Raw genomic sequence first — 23,577 nt, forward strand, 5'->3', positions numbered from 1 at the left:
GTATCTACAGATGCCTATGAGTACTTAGCGTATGTTCCTGTGCACGTTTGGTCTCACAGTTAAGTCTAAATGTCATCTCTCTCAGCAGCCTGCAGAGAATTGAGAGGTCTGTAGTAAGAGACTGGAAAAAGTCCAGTGCTGTTCCCTTTAGAAATGTCCTGGTTTGGGTTCACAGACTAGACTTTAAGAAGACATTTAGGCACTTGAAGATAAAAGGAACGTAACTAGCTGGTAACCTGGTAGACTGAGCACCTCTGGAAATCTGTTACAGTGAGTAAGGCTGAGTAGACAGAGGAGCATCTACCAGCAGTGTCTGCGAGCCAAGAGCTGTCTTCAAGTGAGATGCATCTATGGGAGAAGAGAATGAAGTAGCCGAGCAGTGTGGTGAAAGTTGAGATGCTAGGAAGGCAGTAAGGGAGCAAGTCACTTGCAAAACAGCAGAGGAGAATAACGCCATAGAAGATGGACTGGGCAGAGTGAGGTTATGAAATAGATGGAGAACTGCATATAACACACAGCAATAAAAAGTCAGCTCCCATTTCCATCAGGAGTGACTGTAGGAGAAAAATAAATGTGAAGAAGAGAGCTACACCGGCAAAAAAAGTGCTTGGCTTCCAGAAAGGACAAAATCCTTGTATCACAATGAATAAAAATTGCACTGAGGGCTTTTCTATTTAAACATGATGTCAGAGAGTTAATTTGACAGAGAGTGGATACTCATATGGGTGAAGCCCACCTCACTTCAAGTGACAGGAGTGGTGGTAGCCTCCCAGGAAAACCAGGTAAAATTGTATATGTGCAGCAGAAGGAAATAGGAAGTGTTTAAGATCACAAAGTGCTTAGCAGTATAGCCCTCAAGCAGCACTGAGTACTTACTCTGTACCCACTGAGACAGTGTTCATTTCTGCCTCCTAAGGGTGCCCCACAGATGACGTGTGCTCTGTGTGTCCTTTTCCACCTTTGCACAGTAGAGCTACAGAGGTAAAAGGTTATCTGGTTTATCATGGTCTGCAGGTACCATGGGATTTTCAGCAAAGTTTTTGTTTAATGCTCCTGTAACATATCTTTCTTGTATCTAATGGGTTTAACTTAGAATTAATGAGCAAAGAGATGCCTTTAATGTAACTGTTGAGGAGTGATGACTATTTTGTTTTGAGGTGGTGATTTAAAATCTTACAGATTTTAATCTGATTGTTGCAAGAGGGTGCCTATTGAGATGGAAACCTATAAATATGGAGTTTTCTTCTTCATTTCATGGGTATGGCCTTTCTATTCATTGTTCCCTTGGGTCTTAATTAAGGAAGAGCAGGAGGTAACTGTTTAGTCTGGTGCTAAAATCATAAAATATCAACTATGGATAGCTAATGTAATAAAGTGGAGTTCCCCAATAATTTTGAGAGTACTCAGTTAAATCAAATTGCTTAGCAAGCCTTTGAGCCTTTAAAAATTGCAAAAAAAAAAAAATCTGAGTAAAAAAAAAAGGTCCATATTCTTTCTTTGTTCTGTTTTATTTCACCTGCAGATATTGATGATGTCAGGAAGCACAAACCAGGTTACCTTGAAGCTACGATTGACTGGTTCCGGTGTTATAAAGTCCCTGATGGTAAACCAGAAAATCAGTTCGCTTTTAATGGAGAATTTAAAGACAAGGTAAAGATAATTCAAAATTAAAGATGGATCTTTCTGTGCTGTGACCTCTTTGTTACGTTCTAGAATTGTTGGAATTGGAAAGAGAGAGGAGCATTAACAAAAATAATTTTTAAATGAAGGTATTCGAATAGGAATAAGTCATGTTTACTGTCTTTCACTTTACTCAGAGAAAATTCATATGATATGAAAGGAAGTCTGTAGAAAGCATTCAGTCCCAGCCCTGATATGACTTACACACACATGTGTAGGTTTGTGTTGCTTGTCACAGCTTTTTCATTCTGTTTGTCAGAGAAATGAACAGATTGTCTTTTCAGATATTTTTTTCAGTCTTGATTGATGAATTTTCCTGGCATTTTTCAAGACTGTGTAGTTCAAGGTAGACAATAGATTGCAGATTTTCTCATATTTGATATTTGCTCAAGGTGTAGGTTTTTCTGGGTAGATCTGAACATTTGAGCTGTTTTTTGGCTTGAAGGCTAAAAAATACTTTGACCTTTTTTAGAAAAAATGAAAGGCTGTTTAGACATCCTGTAGGAAAAATGGCCAGAAAGGAGAATGGGCCTGGGAGCAGACCTTGCTGAATAAAATGCCTAGATTTTTCCAGAGGAAATCACATGTGATCTGAGTAAAAATGCGTTTCAAATAATGTACTATACACTCTGTAGACTTTTTTCTTGCGAAGAATCACAGGTTTCTAATGAATGGTGTTCATGTGTCAGCTAGTTCAGCCTGCAGTGTGCTATCAAAGTTGTAAAATGCCTTTTAACCAGCACAGTTAGCTTTGCGCGTTTTGTCTGTTTAAAGAGATGCTCCGACTCCCCTCTGCACTAAAGCTGTCTTTTAAATCAATCAAATGCAGAGTTGTAAGGATGGATAACGTGATCTCTCACTTGTTCTCCCAGGAGCTACTCTTTCAAATTTTCCTGCTCTGTAATTCTACTGTAGCGACAGTTTAATGGGGGTATATCCCTGTCAGGCCATCAGAGTTCAGGCTCGAGGCACTAAATGCCCTGACATAGCTGGTTTGGAGCACTTGAATAATTCTCAAGCATTTCTAGAGACCCAGGATGTGGTGAGGCAGCCGTGGCTGAGCTCCAACATCTGGTGAAGTTCACAGTGTTCCAGTGGCATTTTGCCAAGTCACTCCTTGTTAGGAAGTGTGTGTTCTGTTGGCAGATTTTTGCTACTCGGTCTAGATATCATCATCTGAACACAGAGGGCTTTTAAAAAAAGTTCTACCACTTTTTAATTCCCCCCTCCCCTCTTCATATTACTTTGGTTTTTAAACAAACAAAAGTCGTTAAGCAGCTGACAACGTTACGTTGTTTGTCGCAAATGCTTGAGTGAACGGTTGGGCAATTAATGAACTAAATGCACATTTTGCCACTGGAGAGTAAACCTTAACTCTGACCCTGATGTGCACACGTAACAGAAGAGTCATATCTCGCACACTTTGTCCCATTTAGGACCTGGTATGATTTTCTGCAGCTGTAGGTGTCTGTTTAACATCTAGTGCTGACTTTGTTTTTTCATGCAGCTTTCCTGTTTTCTGGCTGCGGACTGAGGAAAGGCCTGAATATGTTGCCAGTGTGTTTGACAGATAGTGAAGCTCAGTTTTTTTCATAAAAAATGCTGTTATATTTCCCAGAAATTTAATGAGGCCTCAAAGGAGGTCCCTTAAAATAACACATGAGCCAGTGTGTCTTAATAAACTAGTTCTATGTCTTTTTTTTTCTGTTTAATAACCTTTTAAATCATAACATTTTTCCTTGATGTAAACTAGGATTTTGCTGTTGAAATTATTAAATCAACCCATGAATACTGGAAAGCTTTGCTTCATAAAAAAGCAGAAGGAGGTACTGTTAAATGGTAAGTATCCAGCCACATCTTTCTTCTTTGCATTGTGCTGGGGCTGTGGCAGCTGTGCCTCAACTGCTTGGATTTTACTTTGAAGTGACAAAAGTACCCGTGATTTTGATTGATCATTGACTATCATCGACTAGTTGCACCTTGTACGATAATGATTAACTGGCTGTAAGTGGTTCTAGAAATTTTTTTGGTTATATCAAAATGACATAGATTATTTAAACTTACTAATAATGGCTCTGGAGGGTTTGATATCATTTTGGGAGATTGACACAATCCCATGCAGATCTTGCCACTGTTAGTTCTGTCTTTCGGTGCTGTATCGCTGTGATGTTCTTTTGCAGCTTTGGGTTCCATAATTTTTTTTAGTTGTTCTCTGAGCTGCCACATCATTGCTCATTACCAGCCTTTGACCTCATCTAAATTAAAGTGAACTACACTAAGCTTTCCAAGCTGGCTCGTGTTGGCATTTCTGGCACCAGTGGCCTTGAATTGTGGAGAGCTATCTGGACTGGTGATTTTCAAGGGCTGTGGATTACCTTTAACTAAACCAGAGGGCAAAGGCTATGGGGAAGGCCTTGTCCTCTTCTACTTTGTTGGCAAAATGTGACTCTTGAGTGACTGAGCACTTAACACGTGTTGGTAGTTCTGCAGGCTGAAGGTCTACAAGAATATTACAGGAAATATTCAGACTTTGAGTCCTGATTGTTTAAGGGCCACTTTGAACTTGTTGTTGATGTAGTTTAAAAATAACTAAAAACTCAGTCTGGATTTGAAAATTAATGCCATTTGTTGTTTAAGACCCTAAAAACTCATGACCAAACTCACTTCTGCTATGAACAGATACATATTCATAGTCTGCAGAGAAGGTTGTCTGAAAAATAGTTGGCCCCGAAGTTGTGTCTGCATTATGGAAGTACTGATATCTGCTGCTTTATGAAAAAGCAGAGTTTTGACCTGCTTTTTGTTTTAATTCTTTCTCCTTGCTATATGCTGCAGGCAGTTTACTGTTAATATATGAGTGGCTTGCTGTAGAATTTGGCCGTCCTTTAAAGCATAAGAGACAAGGGGTAATTCATGCCATCACTGCTAGCCATCTAGGTGGTGTTCAGCTCCCTGTAGAAATGCCAGTTTCTCTGTTGACTTTTCAAGGGGTTTATTAACTGCAGTCCTCTAAACTGTACCCAAGTGAGCTGCCAGAAGTAAGTGTGAGTACTGCTTATGTTAGTGTAGAATTTATAGCCTAAAAAAACCCAAAGCCAGAGAAACTCTCATTGCCTTCCAGTGTTACTTGTTACTTTGCATTTTTGGCTTCTTCATTTCATGAGCGATACATTTCTGAGCTCTGTATGTGAAAATGTTTTGTTATTTTTTTTCCATAGGTACTAATTGTGCGTTGTTTCTTTTCCATTGATAAAACATTTTTTAATTTTTCAGCACAAATGTTCTGGTGAGTGGCAGCCCTTTTTGTTGCAGTGAGGAGGAGGCCCGATCAATTGTGCAGTCGGTGAGGACAGTTCTTACTTTATTTCACCCTCTTTAAAAAGTAATAAATAGGAAAAAAAAAAAAACAACAAAACCTCAGAGCTCCAAAACTGAGATAAAATACCTAAGCTGATGTGGTCCCTAATTAAATAAAAAATTAAGGTATTAATTGAAAGAAGAACACAAATGTTGTGGGGTAGTAAGTGCAAGCATCATAACAGAAAGCTTCAATTGCAGTGCTTCGGTTGTATTTTCTGGCAGGCTCATTACTGTTCTGATGTGTTGGATTTTTCTTTTGATCCTGAATAGCAAGAAGGACTGCTATTTGTATCTAGCCCACTGTCTTCTCTGTCTCCCCTGTTGCCAGGAGTTACCACCCAGTGTTAGAGCTCATTGACTAGCTGACTGTAGTCCCTAATCGCTAAAGGGGTCCTTTGTTTGTCTACTTGCATAATTGAGTGCATTGCTGTAAGAGACGGGAGTGCTTTTCTGAATGTTTTGTAAAGAATGCCTGTCATATTTTGCAAATCAACATAAAATTAAAACATGCAGGTTTCCTGTTCAGGCGAGGAAAATGTCCTGCAGGTCTGATACTTTTCATGTGCAAATGCAGGAGAATTTCTTCTACTTTAAAATATGCTGGCTTGGATGCTGGAATTTAAACAAAGTTTCAGAAATTAAATGGAGAAAAATACCTCCAAGTGTTGCGTTTAAAAAATCATCATTATTTTACATACACTATGAATGTGTCAGTGCTTATGGCAAGTGTTTTGCTCACATGCATAACTGCTTGGGTAGCTAACTGACTCAGGCTGTGCACAGTCAGTATTTTGCCCAAGTAGTCACAGCAGCGGTGGAAGTTCAGATGTTAAAGGACATGATGTCTGCTTTCTGTGCAGGTAACATTCCAACACAATTTCTGCTAAGAATGTTGTCTTAAACAAACAAGATGATCAGGTGCAGAAAAGTCAGCTTAAGTCACAAAGAAGTGTCAAAACTTTTTCCTGTTCACGTTACATGCTTTCAGCATATCCTTGAAAATACCTTTACGTACTTGCACTTGTCTGTGTGTTTAGGTCCATGTTGTTTAATGGGACTTGGAGTTTTAAATGAAAGAAAAATTGATTTTGGAATTCAGACATTTAAGATATGTCAGTCACAGCTGTCAGAAAGTATTTGCCTTTTGTATATTTTGAAATTTACAAATCATGTTTTGAGGGCATTGAAATGCAACTCAGATTTCAAGTTCAAATGTACTCTTGGTATGAATGGTGTCAGACCTTTTCTTTCAAGTTCTGTGCTATTTGTACTTTTGAATTGAGGGGCTAAATAATTATCTGTGTAAAACAGCAATATCCACTAGTTAATTAATCATCAAATAATTATTTTTCCTGTTTTGTCTTTTTTGGTTTTGTTTTGCATTTTGTTATTGTTTTTTTTGTTTGTTTTGTTTTTTTTTTTTGATGGGGAAGGAGGCAATATTAAGTCTCATTTATAAGACACATCCTCTGTATCAAATTCTAACATCTTACTTGTTTTGCATGCTTGCCTTTTTATCAAATGTTATCACTTCTGGCCCTTCTGTGTCTGGCATTATTTTGTGTCTGGCATATATTATATGATATTGTTTTCTTGAAGTTATCACAAACTTCATCATTCAGTTAGAGTTCATTCTAAGCATTTTAATTGGCTTTATAGGCTACCATCTCTTGCTGCTTTTCAGATGGGGAAAATAGATGCAGTTCTATTTTGAGTGCTGCTGTTACCGCATGCAATTTCCAACTTGCGGTAACTAAGAAAAGCACAAATGCTCTTGAAGTAAGAATGGTGTACAGTCAAGCTCAGAATGCAAGCAGGGAAGCTGACTTGCACATTTTAAGCAGATTTCCTTTTGTTTGGTACACTGTACTGCCCACTTTGGTTGTCAGGCACTCATGTCTTTCACACAAAAGTGAAACTACGTGAGTGTTGGCTGCAGAATTTTAATGGCTGTGGTAGTTTTAAATGAAAGCTGCCTGTGTCTGGTTTGGGGTTTTTTTTTTTGGTTTTTTTTGCTTGTTTTTTCTCATTGTGGGGTTTTTTTTGTTTGGGTTGGGTTTTTTTTTTGTTTTGTTTTTTTAACTGAAAGCAGATACATTTTTCTTCTAATTTATGTTCATTTATTAATTTCTGGACAATAGCAGAAGAGCAGAGATTTTATCTGCAATACAGTAAGAAATGTATTTTTGCTTTTGCAAAATTTCTGAGCTTACTTTTCCAGTGCGAGTTGCTTCCCTACACTTCTGTTTCTGCAGCCAGATTATGGAGTTTCTTAACGGGTGATATTTGCCTTAAGTTGGGTATTTTGAATGCTAAACAAAAAAAGAAATTTCAACACTCAGTATTATTGTGGGTTTTTTTTTGTGTTTTTGTGTTTTTGGGTTTTTTGGTTGTTTTTTTTTTGTTTTGTTTTGTTTTTTTGTTTGATGGGCAAGAGAACTGCAGCTAAGATACGAAACGAATCCTGAAGAAGTGCTTACCAAATCATGCTGTAATGAGAATATCAGGTATTTTTGCTGGGGTAGTTCCCAAGATCATCTCATTCAAATCGATAGGATTTATTTTGCTGATATTTGACCTTTCATTGTTTTACAGACATGGGACTAGAATGGTTTGGATTTAGGGCATTTCTGTTCTGTTTAGCTAGTTTACACACAGGGAGCTGTCATCTGTACTGATGGCAAATTAGGAATAACTGCAGCTGCTGAAGTTGCCATGTCCAGTCAATTCTGAAGAGATCAGAAGATGATGTGTGCATGTGGGACCACATACAGAATGTTTGAACCAGCCAGAATTATTCTGTCCCCCTGCAACTACAAGCCCACTGGGGTAGTAACACTCTAGGTGATGAAAATTTCTGCTGTTTCTTTACATCTGAAAATTGTTTCATCTTTCTCAGCTTCAGTGTTAGTACATGTTGAAAACTAAACCCAGGAGGAACAGAGTTTTGTAGCTGAACGTGTTAGCTCTAAGATGTACTGTTTATTTCAGGCTTTCAAGTGTTGCCATCTGTAAAACTGACCGGGACAGCCAAACCTTTGTTTAACATTAATCCTGAGAACTGCTTGCTCACTTGCTTTGAGGAGCCGCTGAGGACTTTTGAAGTTGGAAAATCTCCAAGGCAATCTATATATAGTTAGTAGTGCAGTTTCTCAGACTTATCACATAATTCCTCCCTTATAGTGCTGGAGAGAAAATGAACTAAGATGGCTTTGGTGGATGAGGTATCTTTTGATTAAAATGCAGAAAAATGTCTTACAGGGGAAAATATTTGACTTTTCCTGGCAGTTTAGAAAAACCTCCAGCAGAGTTTGGATATGTGTATTTACTAATATGTTTGGAATAATTTAGATCTAACCAGGAAAGCCTACCAACTGCCTCACTTCTTGTATTTCTTTTCTCTCTGAGCAGTCTTTTCCATTTGGGACTTCAGAGAAGCAGAATTTTCAGTTTAGTGCCAGGTTGTGACCCATAGGGTTGGGCATGGAGAGGTGATATCCTAAACAAAATGACGCAGACTGGTTGAGGCTGAAAGGGACTGCTTGGGATCATCTAATCCAAGCCCCTTGCTTCAAGTAGGATCACGTGAAGCAGTGTCTCCGATGAAAGGATTCTGTAGCGAAGAGGTTCTTGGTTCAGTGGAGTGAATTTTTGACCTGTTCTTGGTGGGAAGGTGCCAAGTCCTTGTCTTAAGTTTTCTGAGCAATTGATGCAGAAGTGGCAAGCACCTGCTTCTACATGGTGACCACTGGTTCTCCCTGCCTTGTGGAAAAAAAGCTTTGTGTTTGTCTGGAAGGAAAGATAGTGGTCTGGTGATAAGGCTGGCACATCCATTCAGACCTGTCATGTAACCCCTTTGTGCACATATTTAAAGCAGGAGAAAGAATGCTGCTTTTTAGCTTTCCTTCTCAGAGACTTTGACTTGCTGTTGAGCAGAGCAAGCCCTGCTCCTGCTTGGAGACAGCCAGGCCTAACCAGCTCAAACTGTGAGCTCAGTTTGAATGCTGCCCTGTGCTCAACGCACTTGCGCTGCCTATGGCTCAGCCTGCCTGCAAAGTGCTTCAAGGCTTTCACTGATGTCTTCCCATGCTGCTACAAAGGCAGGAAGTTCCACCTAGCAATGCAGATGATGTGTTGCAGCTTTGTTCTCCTGAGGCTTCAAACTTGAACCTTTGAGGCTCTCTTTGCTGCATGGTTCAGCCAAATCAATAGTCCTGGTGTTGTGTGTTCGGGTAGGTCTGTTTGGAACAGACTTGTATCATGTCAGTGGCCAATGTCCTCCTGTTGTTTTGTACTCTAGTTGTGTGTGGGGAGTGTGAATGTTGCAGTATTCCTTATGCTGAGATGCTGTTTCTTCCACATCAGTCAGACTTGCCCATTTGTGAGGAGCTGAGGGATGATGGACAGAGAATTGTTACCATAAGAGTGGCTAGCGTCCTCATTGTGGGGAAGATGTTTCCAGCTGGTGTTAAAACCAGCTTTAATGTCTTCCCTTAAGTAGTAGGACAAGACATGCTGTGTAATACTGTGATTGAAGAGTGTATCCAGCTTTGAAATGAACCAGAAGTGACAGACCTATATTTTAAAACAATTTTCACTCTGTACAGAACTGACTCCTTCTCTGTCAAAACATAGTTGTATGATTACATATTTATTTTAAAATGTTTGCCTACCTTTAATACAAACTGTGTATGTTTGTGCATATACACGTATGCTCTTATATGTATCTCATAATGAAATGTACAAATGTATAATAAAGTAATTGGAAAGGCATTTTCATTCTGTAGCATGTAAATGGAAAATCTTGTTATCTTCTAAGACAATGTAGTAAGATAGATATATGTTAGAGATGGCATTAATGTGTCACTCATTATTTTGCCTATTTTGTCATTTATTGTTACCTCTTGGCTTCAGCAGTAAAATAGCTTTGTGTGTTATCTGTCAAACAAAACACTGACAGTGTTTTTTTGTTGTTGTTTTAGGCATCAGTGCCTGCGAATGGAGATTCTGTTTGCCCAGAAGGTATATTCTTTTCCCCAAAATACCATACAATTACTAATGATTTGCTTTAAAAATGAACTTAGAAACTGTCCTATTGAAAAAGGTGTTTTTGTCCACGTGAGCATGATGGATATGGTTTTGTCAGACTGAGGTGCTTGTGCTCTGTTAAATAGAACATGGGAAGCAATTTCTGAGTTGTTTGTGGGAGATTGCTTTTAAGGGTGAATTAAAGTGTAGTTCACATAAAAAAGATGAGAAGACTAAATATTTTTTCATCTCTTTAGTCATGGAAGATAGACGCATTACATTTATCCTTTCTAAAGGAGAAAGGTTGCTTTGCCTTACTTTTTTGTTGCTCTTCACAGTAGCTAACTAATCAGATAAACAACCTCTTTTCTTAAAAGTGATACAACCACGCTTCTCAAGTGTAATTTTTGAAGACAGAATTCTCTTTTTACTTTTGACTGGTTTTCATGTTAATGGAACATGTGTTTTTAGTCAAGAAATAAAAGCAAATCCTAGATTTTCATTTTTGTTAACTATTAGGAAAAAAAGAGAGAGAGATTTTTGTCCTGGCAGGAGCTACAGACAAGGCATGCACTTTTTGAGATGGAAGGAAGCACTAAGAGAAACTTAGCCGTGAGTCAAGTTCCGAATTGTTTGCAAAGTAACATCTGTGTAGGCTGTGTCATGGGAAAGTTGCATTCAATTTGCCCTTATATGGCTTGCCAATAAATAGCTTTTATTTACTGGAGTTTTGCATCTCGGATCGTTGACAAACAACTGAACGTAATCTTTGATTTTTTTTTTTCCAAGGATGATCATGTCAATATGTTAAGAGTTGTTTCAAAATTACTTCAGGCAAACAGTTAAAGTGAACAGATATCATTTTGAGGACTTTACATCGGCTAGGGATAGAGTTTGCCCAGAAGTATTGTTATGAGAGAGGAGATTATTGGAAGAACTGACTGTTGTTTTTTTTAAGTGTTTGTGTCAGGCTGGTTGTATAGAATTAATGTCATTCTTGATGTGTATTTTTTGTTTTAGTTGATTCCTGGTACTTTTTTCCACGTGATCATTGAAGTGTTCTGAAGCCACATCTTCAAATCTTAAGTCATCCCATTTTTGAAGAGAGGCACTAATGGTTGGGTTCCCGTTGTGACAACTTTTCAAACTATGTAAATCTTTGATCATGTAAATAAATGCTGACATTATAAAATTGATGTTTCCTTTCTATGTCTGTCTTTGTGAAGGGTGGAGCAAAGAGAAGAAGAGGGCTTGCTTGCATGTTTGTTTCTGAATCGTAGACGTCCAGGATTGTTCTGATCCGCTCATGACATGTAATGTCAAATGAGATGGGTGATAAGTTGGCTTCAACTTTGCTCTCCAGATTTTGGAATAATCCAGTCATTGGATGCATAGAAGGCTGTGTTAAATGATATCTCGGGCTTGTCTGGCCACCCTGACTGTAATCCTTTTCAAGCAGACAATAATCTTTATGTAATAGGCTTAGCGGTTTACCATGTTCTTCAAAATGCAACTGTGCTTAGTTTCCTGAATTGTATTCATTCTTGTGCCCAGTTGTCTCTGCTTCACAGAGTTATGGGCAGAGTAGATTTGCTTTTACAAAAACAAATACAACTGTACTGAGTAATTCAGCTAGGAAGGGCTAATGAATGCTGTAACAATTGAAGCAAGGATGCACATGTGCTCTGTGTGCTGCATCCTGTTTTTGATAAGTTATGCTTCATCACACAGGAAGGACTTTCCTTATGGAAAGCTTCCATTTTTAGAGTTGTGTATGCCTGAAGGTTTATGATAGTTCCTCATGCAGTGAGACAAGATTAATAAATTGTGTAGAGCTTTGTTTGTTTGTGGTAAAAATATCTGCTGTATTTTTTTTACTGCAGTGTTCTATTTGGCCTATGGCACTGTTAAATATATGGGGTTTAGATGTAAGGTGTATGAGAAATGCAGCATAAACCTCAGAAACTAAGAACTTTTCCTTTTTTACAGTTACCTTTGCAGTATCAATTAGTTATACTTTGTGGTACACTTTAGAATTCTAAGCATACAGCACTGTACCTACAGATACAGCGGCCTTTTTTCTTTTCCTTTATTTTTTCTTAATTGAGTAAAGGTTGTCCTGTCTTGGTTTATGTTCTGCCTTTCACTATGAAGGTATTCTGATCACAGGTAAACTCTTCTAGAGTGCAGAACAGCTGCTGTATGTAGCTGTATGGTGGCATGTCTAGGAGGCTTGTCCTGCCAAATGCTTAGGGGCAGCTCAACAGTGCAGGGCACTGTGTAAAATCAAATTACTTTCCCTGTCTGTTGCTCATTGCTGTTTTCTTTTGATTTTTGAGACATCAAATGAAAATTTGTACATGTGAATAGCAGGTGTTGATTACAAACTTATCCATGCTGAACTCTCAGTGATAGATCAGAAGTTAGGTCATTTTTTACCTTAATTTTAGTGTTTTTTTTTTTTCAATTTATAGCTGTATTGATGGCATGTGATAACGAACTAAGCAGAAATCTGTAGAACAGATTAGACCTTGTGCAAGCAACTAACAATAGAGAGTGCTTGGGAAAATGAACAATTTAAATGGCCAGAAATGACCAGTACTATCATAAATTGGGAAATATTAAAATGCTTATTTCATGAGGAGATGAATGTCTTGTCATCAGACCATTTTCAACATCTGCTTTCATATGTTTTCTGCAGATTTTTCCCAAGCTCATACAGTTAGGTGTAACCTCACTGCTAAAACATACCAAGTGTCACTGATGCAGGATTCAGAAATGAAATGTTCTGAAATTGCTGTGGGAAGAATGTCTGCAACTAAGAGTATATAATGTATGCAATTCTTCCAAGAGTTACTTTGTATCTCCAATGATTTCTTCTTTCCCTTTTGGAGAGAAAGAAGTTACTTTTTTTTTTTTTTTTTTTTTTTTTTTTTTTTACTTGTTAAAACACTGCCCTTAGGGTTCTTTTTACATGTGTAAATCATTAGGTGCTGCTCAATATAGTATCTTTTACTGACCTGGAGCCCACATTAAGTCCACCCAGTGAAGAATAGGGCTGGAGTTTTACTTACAGAGAAATAATGCATGTTACTTTTTAAAGAGGGAAAATAATAGGATTGTGAAAACAGTATGCTCTTGTCACTGTTGAGATGTTATTTTCATGTCTGTACTAACAACAGACGTCTTTTGAAAGTCCACAGAAGAATAGAAAGTAATTCTGAAGTGTGTTTGGGAGATCTTTGTACTGACATTATGTGAGGACAGTGCCTAACCGCAGCTTGCCTGTGGTTGCTATTTGTATTAACACTCAAAGGTTGTGGCATGAAGTGCTCCTGAACTGACCCAAGCACTAATTTGTGCTTCCATTTCCTTTGGCTGAGATTGAACTTTTTAATGGATTTTATTTCCAATTTTAATTAAGTGACAAGGCAAAAACAGCTTTGGGTTAGTAGAGGGAAGAGAAAAGGCAGAAGCCTTTCCCATAAAATTTGAGGTGATTTCTTACTAGACTTGATAACTTTGATTCACGCCCCAAGGATGAGAGGTCAGGGATTTAGAGAACAAAGAGGTGGAACATTAGCTGGAGGTGAACAGAAGGGGAAAGCCCTTTCTAGAAGGCTCAGGCAAGTGCAAGTAGGTAGAAAATAAATCATGAAAGAAGAGTGACTGAAATGAAATGCTTTAAAACAATTTTGCCTAGATATTGCAGCAGTACTTAATGCTGATTTCATGTGTTGGGAGAGATCAGTAGGATGTCTTTGCCAAGGAAGAAGAACATTTACCTCCAGCGTGGAAGTTGGAATTGCGTCTCTGAAGTGCCTGGAAGTAGGACTTCAATGTTTGGTTCCCTGAATGTGAGAAAATAATAGAAGGCAGCAATTGTAATTACTGTTGAATTTACTTTCTAACAGTCTTTTGGGTTGTGCAGGGATGACCTGGGTGCTTAGCAAAGGTTGAATGACTTATCCACATGCAGTCTTTGATTCCTCACAGCCTGCTTTTCTGTTGTATGCTGGATTTATGCAGTGCTTTCTTCCACAACCTACAGATGGCATCCAGAGGGCAAACGCAAAAAAGCCAAGATCTTTGTAGTGGATTACCACTTTGTGATTATTTGCTTTCTTTGTTGCTTATTAATTTATTACTAATTCTTGTGGCAAAAGCTTTTAAATGTTCTGGAGCTTCGGGCTGAGCTCAGGTAGTGCTGCATGTCATAGTCATAATTGATTTAATTCATTGTAATTCAACCAATCTTACCAGTGATTTATTATGCATAGTCAGAAGTAAGGTTTTTGATGACGATTTTGGCTGCTGTAAGAGTCAGAAAGGGATTGTCTTTTGTAAGGGAAAATGTAGAAGCCAGAAAGGCTTGCACTACTTTGTGCAGGAATAGTATGTCTTGTGTGCCAGAACACTTCTGCTTGTTAGCTTTTTCCCCTAGAACATCCTCATAAGACTTGTAGATTATTTACAGATGTCACCACATTTAATAGTAACTTTTTAATTTATTGTCTTTGGAAGAGCACGTACTTGCATTGCTCAGGTATCACAACACAACTGCAAATTTGCTTGTTCCATTTTATTCCTTCCTGATGTTTGCTTCTGTATACACATTAATGCTTGCCTGGAAAATATGAGTTGTTTTCTTTTCCAGAAATGAAAATGTGATCAGACCTGAAGATCCTAGGTTTGTGTGCTAATAGATCACTGAATGGTCTCTTCAGCTTCTCTTTCAGAGTGAAGAGAGTAAGTGCAGTTACTGAAATGTCTACACCTTATCAACTGTGTACTCTTCTATTGATGCATATATCGGGCATAGGAATGTTATGAAGCTGGTTTGTCTACCCTGTGTATCTGTCTGCTACCTACTGCTATTATACCATCTGTAGTGTGTATTTTTTTTAATGAGCATTTTCTATTTCAAAACTAAATATGTTGAAGAGTAGAAGCCTATCCATTGTCACAAGCCTGGGTTGGAATCTGAAGAATTAACTTCAAGTACAACTTTTGTTTTTGTTTTTGTATTCAAAAGATACAACAGTGTATCTTTTGGGCTTGAACAGACCACACAGTTTTTATGCTATCTGTAAAATGAACAGATGAAATTTCATCTCCGAATGGACACTTTTCTACCAAACATGGACCTGACACTTCTCCAATATTGAGAGCAATTCCTACCAATGCCTAGGAGACTGTAGGGCACGTTCAGCTTTGTTCGCAGTGAGATTAGCTATGCTGACGCAGTTTCTGAAGGACTTGATGAAGATGTGGTTTTTGCTGGTCAGGCTCATCTGACTGGGTTGGTTGATGGTGTAATTATCCTTAGAGTGAAAAGAGCATAAATGGTAGGAAAGTTCAAGGTGTAAAGTGGGATCTTGGTCTTCTGAATTCTATGGGAGGCTAGGCACAATTCTTAAGCAGGTCTTCAAGTCCTCTAATGGCCTATGTGTGGTGTGTCTGGAGCACCGAAAAACCAATTTCAAAATGTAATGCGTGACCACCTGGGAGTTCTGAACATTTTAACTTTAAATCATGGGAGGCCTGGGGGCAAAGCTGGTTTAAAAGTCAAAGTGAAAATATCCTGTTAGTGTTTGCTATTTCAAAGTACTGCTATATGGTGAGAATTCGCATCTAGCAGAGCGGTTTTTAACAGCCTGCATTCCCTGGAGAGCTGAGGAGAGAGGGAAGGCACAATCAGGTTAGGACAGAGTTCCAATGGCAGGGCTGTTCAATGAAACTTGCTTTTTGTCTCTCATTACTGTGTTGCTTTAACTGGATTATATACACCTTTTATGTGATAATTTGGGAATCGAGAACTTAGGAATTCCTAGCATTTTACTTGGTTTTATGTCTCAGATAAATCACACAAACCTCTTTCTTTCTCTCTGTCTATAAAGGGGGACAGCATGTGTTTATGTTATGGTAATGTTGTGGGCATTAGTTGCTTGAAAACTTTGAACACCAAGGAAGCCTTATTATTAACAGATGTCTCTCTAATCCCATAGGTTGGCAGCACAAAGCTTCTAAGCATTCAGATGAGGAATTCTGGAATCCAGTCAAAGCAAGTTTCTGTAGCTGAGAGTGTGTGAAAGGGAAGTCTTGCAAGAGAAAAGGAGTTGGGGTAAGAGCAGAGTAGCTAAGCAAGGTTCATTGTAAAGTGCACGTGAAAAAGTAATAGCTGGTAGTGAAAATGGGAGAACAAGAGCAGAATGGAGGGACATAAATGGGGAAAAGGAAATAGCGTCTGTTGTGCTAATGCTGGAAACAATTTGGGCTTCATGTTTCTGTGGAACAGAACAGTTCATCAGAACTACAAATTATATACAGTTGTTATTTTCTGATTCTGATATTCTGCTTTAAAAAAGTAGATCTCTTGATGAGCTTAGCTGTCTTTCTTGAGCTGGAATAGCTTGTGGGACCATTAACTGAAATGCAAATGAACCTTACATGTCTATTTTCAATTCATGCTTCTTGGAAGAAGTGATACAATTCTTGAAAATACCGTAATGATGTTTCTGTGACATGCAAGCTCTTCATTATATACATAGTATAGCTAATTTGATTCATACCGATAAGCTCAAGGCCTGAAAGTGTAATGTATGCAAGTTGCACTGCATGTGATATTTTTCACTGAATAGTCTTGTGATCTCATGTGAAAACAAAGGTTATTTTTTGAGAGAAGAGAAAAAAGCAAAGGAAGGGGGAGGGGCGAAGTGCTCTTTACTAGGAAGAGACCAAGCTAAATGCAGCAGTGAATGAATATATGTGCAACAGTTCTTCAAACTTCAGCATTTTTTTCTTTTGACTTAGAAGCCTAGCGCCTTTCTAAATATAAATTTGTTCAAAATAAGTTCAGCGAAAACTATATCTGATGATTAGTGGATAGAAGTAGCTGACATAGTGGATAGAAGTAGCTGACTCATTTTCAGTCTTCTTCCATGATGATCTTTTTTTACTCTCTGAATCTTGCATGTAAGTTTTCGATTGTAACTTTTCCTATTAAAAAAAAAAAAAAAAAAAAAACTCATTTTTAAAGGTTTCATTCTGAAAGTGTTCTACTGAAGTCTTCTGACCCATCAAAAGACTAAGAGTACTCAGAAAACTCCTTACAAAAATAGGAAGCGATTTTTCTTGTTTTAAAATATGCTTTTTCAGAATGTGAGTAACAAAAAAAGCTGATTTTGTAGCCGTAACCATTTTCAGTATCTATTAGAACTGGTAATTATGATCAGAAATAATTATAGTCGGTACTTCACATATACGTAGCATCTCAAAGAAGTAATACTCTAAGTGGAAAATAGAGATAAAAAGTGGGAGAAGAACTAGATGCTGTTCCTGCTGTGCTGTTGAGAGAACTTGTGGAGCCCTGAACCTTGGTGGGTTAACCAGGGACAGTATCTGACATGTGGGGGAGATGAATTTCTCTGAGGCTTATCCTGACCTCTCAGGCTGTGTCATACAATGGCATGGTGTTATTGTCTGATGAAATGGTATATTATTTGGAGCAGCAGTGGCTGTTTGTAACACAAAACAGTTGTTTAAGCAGGACTAAAATTTAATTGATAAATTTAGCATGCCTTAAATATTAGAAACACAGGGTAGTGGGACATTAAATCTACACTGCTGTGTATTAGTGTCTCACTTGTCTAATCACCAGATGTTACTAAGGCCCAGAAAATTAAGCCTTGTATTCACAAAGGAGAGAGAAGTATATAAAAGCACAACTTACCTTGAGGAAGGACTTTTAAGGACCTGGACAAAAAACTGCCTTTTGTTTCCTGGCAGCTGAATCCTAGCGCTTCCATGAATGAGGCCAGCCAAGATACATTTCTCTAATGTGCAGCCAAACTGTGAAGAATTGCTCCCTTCTGTGAGTTAAGCTAGTATTCCTTGATTGTTTTTGCGAAGTGTTTGAGCTGGCACTTGGAGATTACTGACCTACCCTATGTTAATGCAAAACACTTAAAGCAGTTGATGGAGGACTGTCACCTTACGCCTGGTGCCATGGGTAGGAGGTTAAAATTCTTTGTTACCTGGAGAAACTTGTGCATGTAATACAGAGCTATAGAGGCTGGTCTTTCTGCTTACTTCCGATCCTGTCATGTTGATGAAAGCATATGCTAGAGGCAGTTCCTTCAGCAGGGTGACTAAAAGTATTTGTGTGGTGGGACCATAGCCATTTAAGTTGAGTTCGTACAGCCACAGTAACAAACCGTATTTGTTAGTAGCTTTCCATTAATAAGGAATTCTGGCATTTCGTTTTTAATTCAATGTGATTATGTTCATTTCAGTAAAAATGTGGTGTTTCAACCATATGTTTAAGTGTTAACATGTTTAATGCCAGCAGCCACAAAATATTTACATTTAAAGATGAGGAGCCAAGTTAAACCTGATTGCAACTATATTAAGGGGATTATGGCATTATCAGCAAAAAACAGCTGTGATAATCAATTGAACGATCTCGTGCTTTTTCATTTTCCAAACATGTTCAGACATATCTGCCCTCGTTGGAATTTGTGCTCCACTTAATATGGCAAGTCCTGTTGTGGCTGGATTGGGTTTCAAGAGGCATTTCATTCCATGAAACCCTTGAAAGGGAGGAATAGGAAGATAAGCATTTCCATGGTTTTATTCCATGCTCTCTCTCTCTCTCTTCTGTCAGGAGACTAGAAAATGCTACATGTTTTCTTTTCACGGTGTGCTATTTAGCTACATTAAATTAAGCAGCAGTTCTAGAAGAACTAGCAGATTTTACAACTAACACATGGCATTGGAGTGAATTTCCCCAAAGATTGTGGATGTACAGTGTATAATCGTAGTAAATGCCTCATGAGGTTTTCACCTTTCAGATCAGCCTTGCAAAGATTCATCTGTCTGATTGAATAAGAGAGCCAAGGACATTCTGATAGAAATTTCTGGTGGAGGGACAACCACACGTTTCAAGTCAGCAGATTTGAGGAAGTGGTAAACAAGCAAGGTGTAGCATGGACGGTTAGTGAAGGACATCTCTTCAGCAGTGCTAGACAGGGGAAGTGGTCTGTTTATAGACAGTGTCAGAACTGGGACTGCAGTGCAGGAATGAAATCTCTGCTTTGTTCTATAACGTTAATGAACAGGTGATTCCCTTTTCTAGGAGAGTCACAAATAGTGATAGGACATGAACATGAAACTGAGACTTTGCATAAGCATTCAGCCTTCAAAAAAATCCCCTTGAGACAACCTTAAACCCTGGATGTTCATCTGAAAATCTTTGATGCTAGTTTGGAAAGAGGATAAGAAAAGGCTTTCTTTTTACAGTTCCCCTTTCCTTCTGAAAAAGAGAACCATCTGAGGATCAGAGAAATGAGAAGTTCAGCAACACTTTTATGGTTTGTTTGTTGGCAAACACTTCGCCATTTTTCTTTTCTTCCCCCCTCCTTTCTCTCTTTTAATGTTGTTAATTCTAGTTAGACCCATTCCAGATGATCTTGGAGAGGGGCTGACAGGGAGTTAGCAGCATGGTGTTATCCATCCACAAGTAATCTCTGCAGAGATGGAGTTCTGCATCCCATATGCATTTTGTACTCAATACGGCTTACCCTCTGAGGAGTTCTGCTTCTTTGTTGAGACAAGAAGATAGCAGACTCATGCAATTGAGAATGAAAAGCCAAGGAACAGAGGAAAAATTGATCTGCCGCATGGGATCAGGCAGCAATAGAGAAAGAGTTTTCTCTTTGCTGACCTCATGTTTCAGATACTGGGGATGGTGACAGTTCAGACAACGGGGGACTTATATTAGTTTCTGCAGGGTGCTGATTTGTTGGTGGGAGTATTGGAGCTGCAGTGCATCTGCAAGGCAAGAGGAGACCATACACTTTATGGAGTTGAAGTGGATAAAAACAAGGGAGAAAGTACTGGTCCAAAGCTGTAAAGACAGATTTTGAGGTATCTTTTTTTCTACTTTGTGCACTGTTACTCTAACTTTATACTTGTGGAGGGGAGCAAATGAAAGAGACTCCTCTTTTCGTTGTTTATTCTAAGTGCCCACCAGCTTTTCTGTATCACTCAGCAAAACTCTGTGACGCACACTTGACCCACAGCAGCTTATATCTCATTCTGGGAATATGTTCAGACTGTGGTGATGACTAGAAAGGGGTTATACAGTGGTTGCCCCAACTCTCCCAGTTTTTCTAGGCACCAGCCAAATCTGAAAGGAAGATGAGCATCAGAACATTTGATTGATTCACTTTTTAGAACACATCCAGCTCTTGAGTTATCTCATGTTATTTTCCTAGTTACAGTGTCTGTTCAAGAAAAGATCCGTACAATGCAGGCACTGACCCAAGAAGGAAAGCAGTAGTTGGAAATGTCAGGAAGAACGGTTGGAGTACTTCCACATTTGCAGGAATTTCACATTTGGTTGTGCATTTACCATAGTTTTCTTTTTTTTTTTTTTCTTGGCCTTTATATAGTGACTTGCTCCAATTCCTTGCAATGAGTTAGAACAAAGTTTTTTTTCATTAAGGTGATTACATTTGAAAAGTCTTGGTTGAAACATGGTTCAATAATGCTGGCAAATGAAAATGAGCTCAAATCTTAAAATATGCATCTCCCTGTACCCTCAAACATAAAGATTAAGTCAAAATGAAAATGTTGTCCACAGCAAACAAGTTTCTTTTTTTTTGTTTTTTTTTTTTACCTTGAAATAGTTGGGAAATTGTCTCTTGCGCTCCAGATTCCAAATTTAAAGTGCAGCCGTGCTTTGTGAAACTCAATTCTCAAAGACTTACTGCAGATGTTGATTTCTATATCTGATTTAGTGGTTATGGCAAGTGATGAACTTGCATCATGAGGACTTTCAAGTTTTATTGCAGACTGTCTTTTAGTGACCTTTGAGTGACTCTTGGTTAAACACCTACATAAGGAGCTTGATGTTCAGCAGTGAGAAGTGGCTGCTGCTGAGCTGCTTGAGCTCGGCCAAGACCCATGCAGGAGGGCAGAGGCAGCCACCACACTGCCCTGCACTTTTGTTGGCCCTCAACAGGGGTAGCTAAGCAGCTGCCTCTCTGACAGTCCTTCCCTTTTCTTGCTCTTCCTTGACTTGTTCTCTTCTTGTCTTCTGCAACCACAGAAGAAGTGGTTTTCCTTCTCACTGTATGCACTAGAATGGGGACGGGGAAGAGGAAGTGATGGTGGTGTGTCAGCTCTGCCTTCCTGGAAGCGTGCTGTTTCCTATGGATGTGTGCTAGAGATGGGAGTTAACTGTCACTGCTGGTTTTTTCCCCTGATTATAGAACTCTTGGTTGAATGTTCCGAGGTTTGCTTTCTTATCAGTTTGTGACAAATGTTTCAGTACCCTGAGTGCAAATGTGCCATTTGGATCTCTAGGAGTTTTATAGGAGGTGAGGGAAGAGAAAAATGGGGTAAGATGAGAACAAGGGAGTAAGATAAGGAGAAATGGCAGCTTCATCCAGATCAGCTTCCTATTTAACTCTATGAGGTGGTTGGATGACTTGAGCACAGCTGCATGGTGATAATATTCACATCCTCACTGACTCTGTGACTTGGTGATTACTTCAGTAAGACTACTCATGGGAAGGAAAAGGCAGGGACTGTTGGGACTCACTGTCATGTGGCACAGTAGGGTTTCTGGTGCTGTGTCTTGTGGTGGGTTGCTGGGAACAGCGAAATCCCTTCTTGTGTCACAAACCACCCTTGTTCTGTGAAAACCCAAGCCTAGGGAACAAAGCGCAAAGAATCCTAATGCAGGCGAGTAAATGCTTGAATGTTACTAATTTCCATCATCAGTATTGACTTTTTCATACAAAGAGATGAGGTGATGGGTCTGGGGCAGCTAGCAGTCACAGAAAGAAGCATTCAGTTGCCTGGGCAGTAGCTACTGTCCCCGTTTCCTCCAGAGAAGCAACTGTAGGCGGCTCTGGTTTTAGTACACATCACTTTCTACTGGCTTTGCACATCATGAATGACATGCTTACCATAGTTTGGGATATCCTGACCTCAATGAAGGGAAGCCAGTGAATTACGGCTCTCAAGGCTGCTTGACACTACAGTGCCATATGTGAATGCTGTCTCTACAAGGAGTTGTTCCTGATAAGATATAGCAAGCCAGTGGTGGTGTTTCTTATCTCGTTATCAGTGCAAGTGCTGAATCAGACCCATATTTACTTTCTGAAATCTTACTCCAAAAGAAATTGGAAAAAACAGGTAGAGGAGGGAAAGCAGACAGCGAGGTGGTTACTTCAGTTCTGTTGCTGTAATCCTTTGGCTTCAATGAACACGTCAGAAAAGGATGGGAGAGGTGCCCATGGTTGGATGTGGTGATGAAGCAACTCCTGGAGAAAGTATGTGAATGGAGTCATTTGGGACTTCAGCCTTGTATCAGTTCATTCAGTTAATTAAGGAAGGAGGAAACTTGTGTATTAGAGGCCAGGATCCAGATAAAAAAAAAAAAATAAGTCCAGCAACAAGTCCATCCAGCAAGGCAGAGGGTATCCTAAATGGATGGTGAGGCTGTGCTGGCAGTAAGGCAGTCTGTTGCTTTACCAATTCAAGGGTGGCCTTGTCTGCTTCTGGCAAAGGGCAGAAGAAGTAAGAGAGGCTCTACACTGCTGGCAACGTAATACTTCTCTGATGCTCTGGAAGTATTCCAAGGCTTCAGTGCTGCGTGTTGAATATACTTAAAACAGCCTTGATTATTTGATGGGGCTGTTACAACATGCCTCCTCTGCTGTTTTCCCAAAATAACTGCTATGTTTTGGTAGAAGAGTAGTGGGATCATCTGTATTTGAGAGATCCTGGACAAGTTGGTTGAGGGCTTTGCAACTTTTTCATCTTGAACTCAAAAACAAATGTTACTTCTCCATTGGCGAATTTTGAAACGTTCAAACTAAGCAGCTGTTTTTTCAGCTGTTGCAGGTATTAAACAACAGCAAGGAAATCCTCCATTCTGACCTGTCACATGAAATAATCTTTTCTTGAGCATGTTGAACATCTGTATTCATTGCTTTTCCTGCAGCAGTGAAGCTCAGCTTCTCAATTTGTTTCCTGCACAGTGGCTCATCAAAACCTTAAGCTAATGGTATCAAAAAACTGAAGTATTAAAATTGCAGATGTCTTAAGTGCTTTGTTGGGTTTCATGAATTATAGGAGCTACAAATGAGTTGATGTTTGGAAGTGACCTACTTTGAAAACATTTCTCCTTTTTAAAAAATGCTAAATGCTTTTCACCTTTCTCCCCATTGCAATGCAAGTGACTGCCTAATAACACTACTTTAAATTTTATTGCTTTTTCTGTAATAATTAACAGCACTGAAAAATACTTAACTGAATTATGCAAATAAAATTCTAACTAATAGTGCTGACCTTCTCTGTCCTGGCCTTCTCTCTGACCCACAACACTTTTCCCCATGTTGTCTGACCATCTCTGACCTATGACTTTCTCTTCTTTTGTCTTTTCTGGCCTCTTTTTTTTTTTTTTTTTTTTTTTTTTTTTTTTTTTTTTTTTTT

At 38.8% G+C, this 23,577-nt stretch overlaps 1 protein-coding gene across 1 annotated transcript in view; it reads left to right on the top strand.

Annotated features, from left to right (window-relative positions):
* PPA2 (inorganic pyrophosphatase 2) overlaps window positions 1-11,264 on the top strand; it is a 36,343-nt gene extending 25,079 nt beyond the window's left edge. Inside the window, 5 exon segments of the mRNA XM_042870555.1 lie at window positions 1,523-1,650; window positions 3,434-3,519; window positions 4,954-5,023; window positions 10,023-10,062; window positions 11,089-11,264. Coding sequence (XP_042726489.1) covers window positions 1,523-1,650; window positions 3,434-3,519; window positions 4,954-5,023; window positions 10,023-10,062; window positions 11,089-11,123 — 359 coding nt within the window. The 3' untranslated portion in view covers window positions 11,124-11,264.
* Window positions 11,265-23,577: the final 12,313 nt, after the last annotated feature.

Source organism: Lagopus leucura, unplaced genomic scaffold (assembly GCF_019238085.1).
Source record: "Lagopus leucura isolate 7727_CA_CO unplaced genomic scaffold, USGS_WTPT01 Super-Scaffold_100004, whole genome shotgun sequence".
Taxonomy (NCBI): Eukaryota; Metazoa; Chordata; class Aves; order Galliformes; family Phasianidae; genus Lagopus; species Lagopus leucura.